General features: G+C 34.0%; 3 protein-coding genes across 3 annotated transcripts in view; 2 read left to right on the top strand and 1 right to left on the bottom strand.

Annotated features, from left to right (window-relative positions):
• Positions 1-12864, top strand: part of LOC126974656 (putative fatty acyl-CoA reductase CG5065) — a 467988-nt gene that overhangs the window by 161493 nt on the left and 293631 nt on the right. The window lies entirely within an intron of this gene.
• Positions 1-12864, top strand: part of LOC126974617 (putative fatty acyl-CoA reductase CG5065) — a 252713-nt gene that overhangs the window by 190653 nt on the left and 49196 nt on the right. The gene's annotated exons all lie outside the window — the stretch shown is intronic.
• Positions 2992-11937, bottom strand: LOC126974654 (gastrula zinc finger protein XlCGF57.1-like). The gene is made up of 4 exons (XM_050822195.1): positions 11588-11937; positions 10465-10587; positions 6913-7032; positions 2992-5632 (listed from the first exon to the last, which is right to left on the bottom strand). The coding sequence occupies exons 1-4, from the start codon at positions 11661-11663 to the stop codon at positions 4125-4127; spliced, it is 1827 nt and encodes a 608-aa protein (XP_050678152.1). The 5' UTR covers positions 11664-11937; the 3' UTR covers positions 2992-4124.

Genomic DNA, 12864 nt, shown 5'->3' with positions numbered 1-12864 from the left:
CTCGACTTGTATAATAGTCTACGGCATACTTTAAGCTAAGAATTGCTGAATCCGTCGAGAGACCAGGACGGAAACCAAATTGCGCGTCAATCACAATATTCTTCAGCAGATCGGGTTGTAACAGCTGCTCCAAAATTTTACCGGTGATAGTGCCTAGTGCCATTATGATTTATGGCACATATGAACGGCGCATTAAACAAACGTTCGACGTGTTTGAACTTATCCGGGTGGCAAGCGGGCGCGCACATTTCACGGCACATTCTACTGAAGGATGCGCTCATCAATACGCGTATTTTGTTTTTTACTCGCGGATAGTGAATGAATTTAATACTTGATTTAAGATAGTAATTGTTTCTTGTGTTTCACATAGTTCACCTACTATTTGCACAGTATTGTTTCTGTGTATTGTTAATGTAACGCAAATGGCGTTAATTATAATATTATATTGTATTTCAGTTAATCTAGACGACAGTGGCGACCAAGAAAACAAACAATATATCTAGACAAAACAACAGCTCAAATGGAAACAGCCATAAGGAACTGTATCAAAATGTTTTGTTCCTACTTTAGTTGGTAAATACCATATTTTTTTAATTTGCCGCCTTTTGCTAGGTTCAGTTTTAGCCGACTATAGTTAATAGCAATTACAGGTGTTTCTGCAGTCAGCATCAGCCATCTATTGGCTCATTTCTTTCTTATGACTATATCAGGAACACAATATGCAGCTGCCTAGTGCTGCTGCTTCATGGCGCAAGCATTTCATTGGTTGTTGTTACTGTTTGCCAATCAGCGATTGATATCGATATCGTCCACAGAGTACTTATTATGCTTGAAATTTGAATCGCTGTTCAATGTAATTCGTTTTGATTATTGCCACGTTTCATAATATGATTTTTTTGTAAATGTGTAAATTTTAAAAATTTCGATATTTCTTTTTAGTGTCACCCAGAAAAAAAATGAAATATATTATCGAATCAGAAACTCAATGCGACGACGACGAGATTTATGAAAATTTACAAACTAAACGGAACCCGAAGGAAATAAATATAGCGGAATTATAAGAAAAACAACTCAGGATTGCGCAACATGCACAGAAAAATCAAAGAAAGATAATTTTACAAATACAGAAAACACCCAAAAAGTAGAAGAGCGGGTTCCGTCGGTTGTGGACCTGCATGGTTGCAAATATTTTGGACAATTGATACACAACGAATTGCTACGCTTTTACATAAATCAAAGATGTAATTATACAAAAAATTATAGAAACTCTAAATCAATAATTTATCTATGTAAGAATAATGTTGCAGGATAGACATCAGCTCTACCCTGCCACATTATGTTTCAAGAGGAGAGGAGGAGGCTAACCCCCTTATTCATAATAGTCTAGCTAGCTAGCTAACTTAAAGCATTGCTAATTCTCACTCTGTCTTCTTCTATTGACTTAAGTCAGAATGAGAAAAAACACTCCTTAGCGGCTGTTTAAAGTTAGCGGACCATTATGAATAAGGGGGTAAGAGTAAAATGAAAGACGGTTTATTGTTTAAAAATATTTTAGTTACATACTTGGCTTAAGTGTTACTTAATTATTATAACAATCAAATAAATGTTTTAATTACTGAGGTAAATGGGTAAAAGACTGATTTAATAATAAAACAGTAATCATTGTGACTATATTAATTAATGACACACGTCACTGTCCCCAAAACACAAAACTATATTAAAAGTATACTAAAAATTAAAATTTAATTTAATATTTATGATATTCCCGAAAACACCGGGTAATGCACAATCCTGGGAATCCTGGACAATCAGGACACCCAAAAATAACTTGATTGTTTTTCTTTGTATTCTTGTAGCATACTCTACATCGTTTTCTACTAATCCTTCCGCCATGCTTTGGGAGTTGTGTTGGCAAGTGTGTTTTTTCATTTGGAGGTTGAGAAGGTCCTGGGACGTTTGGTAGTTGCAACAAATTTTCTAATATATTGTTTCTAAAATTATAAAGGTCTATATTTGATTTTGTTTTATATAACAAGAAAGCGTTCACCAAACATATTTGGATTATTTGTATGATTACTTTTTTATACCTGCGCGGGTTTTGTGTGCGCACGAATAATAACTTAGACTAACCAACTTGGTCGTGTCTGTCAATAGCTCTCATATATTTATTGTATTCTATTTGCACCGTAGGCTTATATTTTACACTGCGTATGCGGCGACTAGTAGTTATTTTATAATTGCTATCACGTTCGGTGCTCAAAAACAAGACTTCTCGTTTGTCCAACCATTTGGTAACAACAATTTTGTTTTATTGTGCATTATGCAAGATTCCCCGGCTTTCAATTTATCATGCCCTAAACGAGGATTGTCAGCACGTTTTGCCCGAAGAGTTCCTGTTATATAAGTTTTTTTTTAATAATTCCTCTGCTAACCCCACACTGGTATAAAAGTTGTCTATATATATCGAATGACCCTTATTTATATATTTTTCCAAAAGTAACAAAACTACTTTATTAACGTGGTTTCTGCCACCTACCGATTGATCCCCAGAGCCAGCATACAGGTGAATTTTATGAATGATCCCACTATGATCACTAATGATCTACGCAAATATACAATAATTTTACCACCCGTATGATAGCTGCCTGACCTCAGGTTGTGAACACTGCGTAGGTGTAGGAAAGGGTTTAACAGATCTTGAATTGATGCAGTATTTAGTGATGTGGTCACCATAGAATTTTAATGGAAAGGCTGCTAGCGCTAGGCATTGAAAAGATTGCTCACAACCATTATATATTACTTGCACGGTGTTTCCATGGCGACACAAAATGGGCACCAAGAAACATTATTATGTACATCTTCGTAAGAGGCTAGCAGCTCTCGCGTGACTCCTCTGGCGTCGTAAGAGAGCTTTAGTGGAGGTGATGATCATCAAAGTGACCCAAACGGTCGTTCGTACTCCTCTTCCATGACAAAGGGAAATTGCATGAATAATAGAACACGGAACGTATATTGACATTTTTTACACATTTTTTTTACACTTTGTTACACTTATTACTATAACAATTATATTCAATAGTCACTAAAATGTATATCCCCAAATTATATTCAATATCATAACAGTCAACAAGAAACCCACTGAAATTAATGAGTACAATTAGGCAGAGAGAAAAATGTAATTTATGCAACTGTTGTGTAATAAGGGGTATTAAAACACGAATGAATTATCACATGAGGCTAAGCCGAGTGTGGTAATAGTATCACATGAGTGTTTTAATACCTAATTATCAACAGTTACATACAAGACTTTATCTACACCCAGAATATGAATCCTCAAAAAGATTCTGAATCAGTTAGCTTACTGCTAGATAAAACAGCCAGTCCTAGTAGTAACCTAATATCATCCAAATGAAATAATTATTTATTTTATTAGTAATTAACATTTTGTATAGTGCAATTATTAAAATTCACTTAAATATTATGTTCTTTTACGGCGTTTAAAATATCCGGCCGTGTGCTGTCAAAACTTGAATCCCTCATTTTTTCAAGAAAAATGGCGGGTATTCGAATAACCTACTTTTTTTTACTGCGTGCCACGTTCTGGTAGTGTGGAAAGCGCGTAACCGAAAATGTTCTTTTTTTGAAATTCATACAAATATCACGCATCGAGCAATAAGAATGTGGCTGTTTGTTGAAACTCTTTGCGCATGAAGGGATCGATAAAAAAAACCAAGGAGTGTTGTTATGAAATTCAGTAGAACATTACAACACTCGTTTGGATGGTGTAATGGTTATTACGACATTGGGTGTTTTAATGTTGGTAATAAGCTAACTGTTTCAGAATCTTTAATAGAGGATTTAAATCATGGGTGTAGATAAAAATTATTTAAAGCGCTATCCCAATTCAAGTTCAAAATTTTATTCCTAATTACCATTACTATGATATAACGTATATCATACTAAACTATGCAGGACTATTTTTAAAACTTTGTCCGTTGGAGTTTCACTTCTACTATGTGTCCCACCACACATTTCGATTTTATTTCTGACCTTATGTGTCTTTTAAAAAACACAATAATTTAAGAAACTTCATGCCATTGAGCTTCATTGCATAAATAGAGATTTTAACTAGAATGTAGTGTATGATGTCTCTTCAAATTACTCGATTGACTGAAAGTCTTGCCACATATATTACATGTAAATGGCTTTTCACCAGTATGTATTCTTGCATGTTCATTCAAATTACCAGGACTATGAAAACTCTTACCACATAAATTACATGCATATGATTTTTCCTCAGTATGTATGGTTATATGTCTTTTCAAATTGCCAGAATGATTGAAACTCTTACTACAAATATTACATGAATATAGTTTTTCACCAGTATGGATAAAATTATGTCTTTTCAAATCAGCAAATCGATTGAAACTCTTTCCGCATACACTACATGAAAACGGCTTTTCACCAGTATGTATCCTAATATGTACATTTAATTTATCAGAACTATTGAAACTTGTATCACATAAATTACATGTATATGATTTTTCCTCGGTATGTATGGTTATATGTCTTTTCAAATTGCCAGAATGATTGAAACTTTTACCACAAATGTTACATGAACACGGCTTTTCGCCAGTATGTGTTCTACTATGTAAATTTAAATTATAAGAATTATTGAAGCTCCTACCACACAAATTACATTTATGTTTTTTTTCACCTGTATGTATTGTATTATGTTTTTTTAAATTACAAGATTGACGGAAACTCTTGCCACACACAGAACACGTGTACGGTTTTTCACCAGTATGTATTCTATTATGTTTCTTTAAAATAGATAGATCATTAAAATGATTACCACACACAGAACACGAATATGGCTTTTCACCGGTATGAACTTTATGATGTCTTTGCAAATTGCCAGAACTACTGAAACTCCTACCACATACATAACATGCATATGGTTTTTCACCAGTATGTATTCTATTGTGAACTTTCAATTTATCAGAACTATTGCATATTTTACCACAAACTTTACATATACAGGCCTTTTCCCTTGTGTGTATTGTATTATGTCTCTTCAATGCAATAGATTGATGGAAATTCTTACCACACACAGTACACGAATACGACTTTTCCTCTGTATGTATTATGTCATGATTTTTCAAAGTATATAAATCATTAAAACTCTTACCACAAATATTACACGAATATGGCTTTTCACTTTTATGTATGTATGTATGTCTCTTCAAATTACTGTTAACATTGAAACTTTTACCACATATCTCACATGAATACAATTTTTTACCAGTTTGTAAATCATCGACGATCAACGACTGGTCTCGAATGTCTTTGTTATTTGTGTTGGCCTGGATATTGTGCAGTTCAGAAAACTTATCACAACTTTTAAATTCTGTATTTGTATTTTTCTCGTTATTGTTTTCAGAAAGTTCGGAGTTGTCTTCTTGAATGCAACTTCTGCGCGGAACTATTGTTTTAAGCAACTTACTTTGTCGTTTTTGATCTTTAATAATATTTCGTTTTATACATTTTATATTAATATCTTTACTGTTGATTTTATCGCCATGTACCATTTTATTCCTTTCTTCCTTTTTTCTCACTGTTTTTGTTTTAACTGTAATGCAGAATAAAATATTTGTAACATATCAATTATAAAAAATAAAAACGATAATGTCAAATTGTTTAAAATTGTGCCGTCAACTAATCTATAGTACTTATAATAAAATTGTAGAGGTCGAATGTCTGTAAAATGGTGAAAACGGAGTCAGGGGGTTTTAAATTTATCTGTTTCTCTGTTTTATACGGGTAATCTCTGAAAGTGTTGGTCCGGTTTAAATGAAATTTTGCATGGTGTAACTTATATCCCCAGTCAACATCTTAGATACTTTTGATCCCGGAAAAGTAAAAAGTTCGCGTGGGTTAGCTAAAAAACTATAGTAACTTATATAGCTTAGTTCACAACAACAAATGCACTTAATTTAGTAAAATTTGCCATGTTAGTTTGCTGGACAAACAATGAGTATTATTAAATTTATAAATTAAATAGGATCAGAGATTTGAATTCAATAACGGTTTGTTTGTTCACAATTCTTAGAAAAAGATCAAATCTTAGTATTCAAGAGAAGCAAAAAAATTAGGGATGATTAGGATCTTGGAATATATCTTTCGATCCTTAATTTAAGATCGTGAGGCGAGACTTGCTGTATCTGGAGAATGCAGGCTCGCGCTACGGAAAAATCCTTCTCGCAAAAATCTCACAGCGCGTCCGCAAGGTTGCTTCTTAGTCGCAGGAAAGCAGTCAAGAACGGGGAGCACGGCTAACAGCTGATCATGAAAGCCATACGTTCTCTCGAGGCTCAGAAACTTTACTGAAAGAGAGCCCCGCTTGAGCTCACAGTGCGTCCGCAAGGTTGCTTCTTGGTCGCAGGAAAGCAGTCAATAACGGGAGGCAAGACTAGAATCACATCGTGAACGCTATACGTTCTCTCAAGTCTGAAAGACTATAATTTCTACGCTTACCTGTTGCAAATAAGGTAAGGTACTGTCGACTGTTGATCAACTGGTAACCCTCTAGGTATATCAAGAGCTGTCGATTAATTATGCTTTCTATGATTTTGCAGAGCAGGGAGGTAAAAGCAATGGGCCTGTTGTTAGCCGGGTCCGAGTTGTCACCTTTTTTTGTGATCGGATGGACAAAGGATAACCTCAAAAATGAGGAGGTTCATAACCAACCTACAACCAACCTCCACATATATTTATATATATACATAACAATATTCTGGGTACACATACAACAAAAGACAGCTAGTGAACGAAACAGCCACTGGCTTTCTTTACCGTTGATCTATGTATATGCAGTAGCCCTAACAAAATCTAAACACACTATCATCTTACCATTACTCTCCAATTCCACTAAGCTGTCCCTGAGCTGTTCACTACAGAGCTGGTTGACTGATACATTATCATCTAACTGTTCATCTGCTGTCGCTTCTATCTGACAGTCTGCGGAGAAACCTGAGAATTTCAATTACCAATCAATAATTGAAGATATTAGATCATTATCACTAGTGTGACATGTATCCTATGATTCTGCAAACACCACTTTCTATACGCCTTATGCCTATAATAAACACAATACCTTTCATCAAAATGTCAAAAAAACTGTGATTTGATTAAAAGTCATAAAAGTATGTAGTTTTCTCTAAAACGATTCTTTAACAAAACTATTTGATGTCGTCATGATCACTATCACTGTATCAGAAATAAATATTGCTCTGAGGGAGATGAAACAGCGCAATAAATTGACCAAGTATTCTTGTATGCTCTCTTTTGCTGCCTGTCGACTGTGTTACCGTTTAGATATTGTGCAGTTGAGTAACAAGATACACTGCATATAGATTTTATAAAAAAAATCTAATTAAATTAGAAACAATGACTGAACATAGGGGACTTTATTACAAAAGTATATTGCTCTTAAACTTAAGCGTACCATAATTAGTATTCGGCGATAGCTCATTTCTTGAATAATGTTTATGAATATCACTACGTATAGCAAAAGGGTGCCGATTTTTTCGGAAATATATTTAATTTTCATATACTGAGAATTAACAGACATAGTATTTATCTTAATTGTTTTCTCTAAGAGATTTCTATATCCAAGATAATATATACCACGAACACCTCGGATCTGCTACGTCAAAACTCAAAACTATATTATGAATATCAGCAGCATCACCCTATATCAAAACACAGTACGTCATGATGCTATGATAATAACTGAAGTACACTAATCTAGCTCTAAAAACATTAGTATACTCTTAATTTTTTTTAACGGCAGCAGAAGTAAGTTTATGTGCTTGCTGGGGAATGTGTCCCAGCCCCTAAGCCCCATCGGAACTATCTAGCATAAGAAGTCTAAAGTGTCCAAGTTCCAACTCCTCGTCGCTACTTAAAAGGGTAACGTTGGTTTGCACCTCTGCTGTGTTTGGTGTTTAAAACCGAAAAAGTTTGCTTTTTATTGTTTATAAGGAGATTTTTCGTCTAGAAACAACATTCTACTTTGAGAGTGCATTCTGCACCTTCTCATCAATAAGGAAAGTATAGCGAGCAAACTATACAATCTCATAGCTTTTGTCTCCCACAAAAGGTAGGTCGTTCATAAATAAGAAACAAAAATGACCGAAAACAGAACCTTGTGGTATACCTCTTGCTACAGGTTTACCCGAAGATCGCTTTGCCTTTTAAGTGAATAACCTGAAAGTTTATCTCGAAATATTATTTCAATAGATTTCAAATTGTATTTTTTACTCCGTTATGCTTAAGTTTTAAGAGTATATATGTATGTCATGGTGAATGATGCTTTTGACAAATTACAAAAAAGTCAATGATCCTTACACCTTCGTTTTTAAAAACAGTCGTCACTGAAATTCGCCTATAATTTGCATGATACAGTTTTGCTTCGTTTCATAAGTTCAGGGACTACATAATGTAGCCCCTGATGATTCATCACATATTGCTGCCATTTCAAGAGCTTTAATTTTAACTATGTTCTATTCGTTCCAAAGTATCTAATTTATTCTGTATCTTTATGAAAACTGTATCTTATGACATTTTTTATTATCATAACCTTTATGAATTAAATTTTGCCATAGTGAAATATTAACACTCTTGTAATCGGTGTTTAAATCCCTTTTTTGAATGAATTGCTTTGTGCATATCATATAGGCAATTAGGCAGTGCATACCTCGTGTTAAAAGTTAATTTAGTTTAATTTGGTTCTGTTATTTTATTTTTTCATATTCCAAAGCTCAACTACGACTGGTTGGATCCACAGTGCCTACCTTACTCGAAAACCAATGCACGCCGCTGCAATTACCCATTGTTGAATACAATCGTATTTACTAAATATAAACCAAGACTCTTGTAGGCTTTGGTAAAGTGATTTGAATACTAAGCAACTAATTCGTAGCGGTTACAACTTGTCAGTCAAAATCGTTTACAGTAACAATAATTTCGCTTTCCTTTTCCATCTTGCTAGATTTAGAGTTATCGTTAGAGCCATTCTTCTCTTTTCGCACGATTTGTATTACTTAGTATTAGAACCAACTATGGTAAAAATAATTGGAGGATCACAGCTTTACAATAAGCTTCCGAAAACTGTTAGGGAAGCGACTGCGCTCAACATCTTTAAAAAAAGGCTGCTATATCATATGCAAACCAATGAATAAAAACATCTTATTAAGTTACTTAATAATAACAAAACTACATATCGTTTAACTTGGACCACCGCTTTAAAACCGGAATGCAGCAATGAGCAAATTCGCCTTTCATTCACTGATTTTATGTTCTCATATAAGTGACGACTGTCTTATTGAGAAATAAAGTTCATTAAACTCTATCTATGTTATTAACTTTACAAACATTTTTAATCTGCCAGAGCATTTTTTTAAAGTGGAGTTACGGCTGAATGAAGACAGTATACAAGACGGACCAAACATTAAGCAGGAGTGTAAAGAGGAGATAGATGTGGAGGAGCATGACTTACCGGGTAATTATTGAAGCCATTATTTTGGATCTTATTTGTATGAAAAAGTAGGACAAACATGAGTAAAGATCACCTGAAGTGAAGTGATTACCGCTACCCACATTCTCCTGACCAGCCTTTTAGAAAGTTATTATCCTCTGCCCTCGACTCTCCGATGAGCTATTATCCTATTCATTGATAAATTTTACAAAGCAGTTGACTAGAGATTCTGGAATATGTATCTAAACCAATGCTTTCATCTCTAGTGCACTGGCACTGGCACGAGGTATGCACTGCCTAATTGCCTATATGATATGCACAAAGCAATTCATTCAAAAAAGGGATTTAAACACCGATTACAAGAGTGTTAATATTTCACTATGGCAAAATTTAATTCATAAAGGTTATGATAATAAAAAATGTCATAAGATACAGCTTTCATAAAGATACAGAATAAATTAGATACTTTGCTTTCACAATACATTTTTATAGTCTAAGAGCATATAATTCTCGAGCGATTGCCAATTTCGTGGCGATCTGGAGGGCAAAACCAAATTGGCTTCGGAGAAGCTGAGTGTCATTAATCTATTAATTGCCGGCTTGAAGTAGTGCTGGGCTAGAGCCCGCATTCCAGCGCTCTACTAAGCTCAGGTCCGGCCACACATGGAGTTTTGCTGTCATCTCTGGTCTGGCGCACCCCAGTATCAGCTCGATCCATTTGACCGCCTGTAACGCAGAGCAGCTCGAATTATCAGGGACCCAGTGCTCTTTGAACGGCTGAATCACTAGGTGTTGCGTAGAGACTTCATTGTGTGTCTCCTACCGCATTTAACACGGGGACAATTCCTCGGATGTTAGAAGATAAGTGTGGGAGGTGGTGATCACATACCCCATATAAAAAAATACTATAATGTTATAATTACCTGACAACTCTTGCTCCGCCTCATGTAATTCCTCTTTACACTCTTCTTTAAGAGACAGTTCGTCTTGTTTGTTGTTATTAGTTACGTTAATTAGATGTGTGTCCAAAACACTTTGATGTTTTCCTGAAAAATTTGAAAAATTAAAGGCATACAATACATCGAGATCATAGCCCTGGTGTAATGAATGTGATAAGCAGCAGCTGACCGCAAACAATGGGTATATAACCTGGGTTGCGGCTCTAAGAATCTGAGCTGCAAAGTTCTGAAGACAAAATAAATGATTGCACTCATAATAAAATAAGCGGCAAATTGCAAAATCTTTGCACCTCACAGAATCGTTGAGCAGTATACAAGTGATCCGCTGGCACTGTAGGAAGCTGCTTGTGGTAACTCTGTTGTCCTTTACCATTGCGATTACTTCCTATCCAATAAAGCAAAGCCTACACACAGGTCTTCCCGTGTTTCTGGAGGTCTATGCCTGAATTACAGTTCATGTAGAAAACTGTTCAGCGAGCTCCGTTTTTTTTATCCATAAGCCATGTATGTCCGAGGTGTGTTAACCAACCCTGAATTCGGATGTAAATTTCTAATGCACATTGCACACCCAATTGTTTTCCAAAATAGATTATATAAATTATAAGAATATTCAATACTGTTTCTTAGTTAATTAATTTTTTGAAGCTGTTAGTTATTACTGTAGTTATCATATTTTTTTGATTGTCTCATCCATATTTTTCACATCAGGATTCTATATAATAATATAAAAATTTGTGTGGCAGTAGGATTCCATAAATAATTTTATTTTTTGCTGATAATAATAGTTTTATAATGTTGTTTTTTAACATAATACAATTATTTATATTATAAGTCATAATATTCATATATTTCAATCACACAAAATATAAAGGATTCTCAGTTCTTTTTCCTGATAGTGTGATATATTTACTTGGTATTTATAAAAACATAATCACAAAATATAATGTTTTGGGATGCTATGATTAATACAATAATTTTTTACGGTCAATTGTTCTTATTAAAATAAAAAAGATACAAATAAAGATAATAATCAAGATACTGATGTATCCAAGAAAAAAAAATACATATATTTCGAAGAATTTAGTACCTGATAGTTCCTGTTCTGTATTCTCAATTTTAACATTGAGCTCATCTTTAATAAACTGTTCACTACAGGTAGCCATCCTTTTTTAAAGTAGGTACACTTTATAATATATATTATATCATAATATTTTAGTATTACAATCTTATTAAATATTATTTGACTATGGCTATTGTTTACTTTTATTACTGGAATGGCGAACGAAAGAAATCGGAACAATGATTTAAAAGAGTAGGTACTAACGATATATTAATTTAGAACCATAATTCATGTATTATAATTTAAAAACTTTTAAATATGAAGGTTCGAGGTTATGAACTCTGATTTCTGAAGAATGAAGATTGATGCTCTTTGGCAACTCTTTGGATTAATTTCTGATGATGATTGTTATTTGTTATTGTGAAGAAATAAATATGTCAATTGTCAATTTTTTTTTCATTTATTTAGAGCTTAGCAATGAAGCCACAGCCCAAACCATAATTCATTAAAAAATACATAACATAGATTCCTTACATAACTAAAAAAACAGACGGCAGATAAGGCCACAGAGTTGCTGTGCATGGTAAAAAGTTTCAAGTAAAACGCGTGGTAGTGGAATGCCAGACATCAACGTGATGCGGGTGAAATTTCGCTGGATAATTGTGTGTTAAATATTAATCTGAACAACTGCTCTGAGCGCTCCCCATGAATATAATATGCTGTAGAAGAAACTGAGAGACTTCACATTCTACACAAAGGCGAATAATCAAGCCAATCGGCTTGACTTGACCATCAAGTATTCAGTAATTTCCAACCTATATGCGATTAATTTCACAGCCTTACGTTCTTAATGCGCATTTATACTATGTACATAATAAAAATGCGCATTGGCTTCTTCATTTTTGTACTGCTCCTATTAAATTTATTGCTGGTATGCCTCAGTAGTATTTTAAATCAGTAGTGATTAAAATATATTTACATCAAATTCAAATTCAAATATTTTTATTCAAAATCACTTATTGAACGTCAAAAACTACCTCACATCACTAAGTGAACAAACTTATCATGAAGATATTTATAATATGTGTCGTTATTTTGATCGGAATTGATTGATACAGATTGATAGTGTACGAAGCATATTGACGGATGGATGCTGCTGATCAATCAGAAATATCTAGATACTTTGAAATCTTGATTATATTTCTGATTGTGGATCGTTATCCAGATTGAACGTGTAAGTGCAAGATGACGTTAGTCCACACTGAGCGCTCTTTGAAAATGGATGACAATAATACGCGTTCCTA

This window comes from Leptidea sinapis, chromosome 33 (genome assembly GCF_905404315.1).
Source record: "Leptidea sinapis chromosome 33, ilLepSina1.1, whole genome shotgun sequence".
Classification (NCBI taxonomy): domain Eukaryota; kingdom Metazoa; phylum Arthropoda; class Insecta; order Lepidoptera; family Pieridae; genus Leptidea; species Leptidea sinapis.
This window is presented reverse-complemented; position numbering and strand designations above follow the sequence as displayed.

Excerpts from the sequence above, each read along its gene's own strand:
- LOC126974654 (XM_050822195.1), bottom strand. The coding sequence starts at position 11,663 with ATGGCTACCTGTAGTGAACAGTTTATTAAAGATGAGCTCAATGTTAAA. Across the intron at positions 10,588-11,587 it reads TACAGAACAGGAACTATCAG|GAAAACATCAAAGTGTTTTG; the intron begins GTACTAAATTCT and ends CAAATTTTTCAG. Across the intron at positions 7,033-10,464 it reads GGCGGAGCAAGAGTTGTCAG|GTTTCTCCGCAGACTGTCAG; the intron begins GTAATTATAACA and ends TGAAATTCTCAG.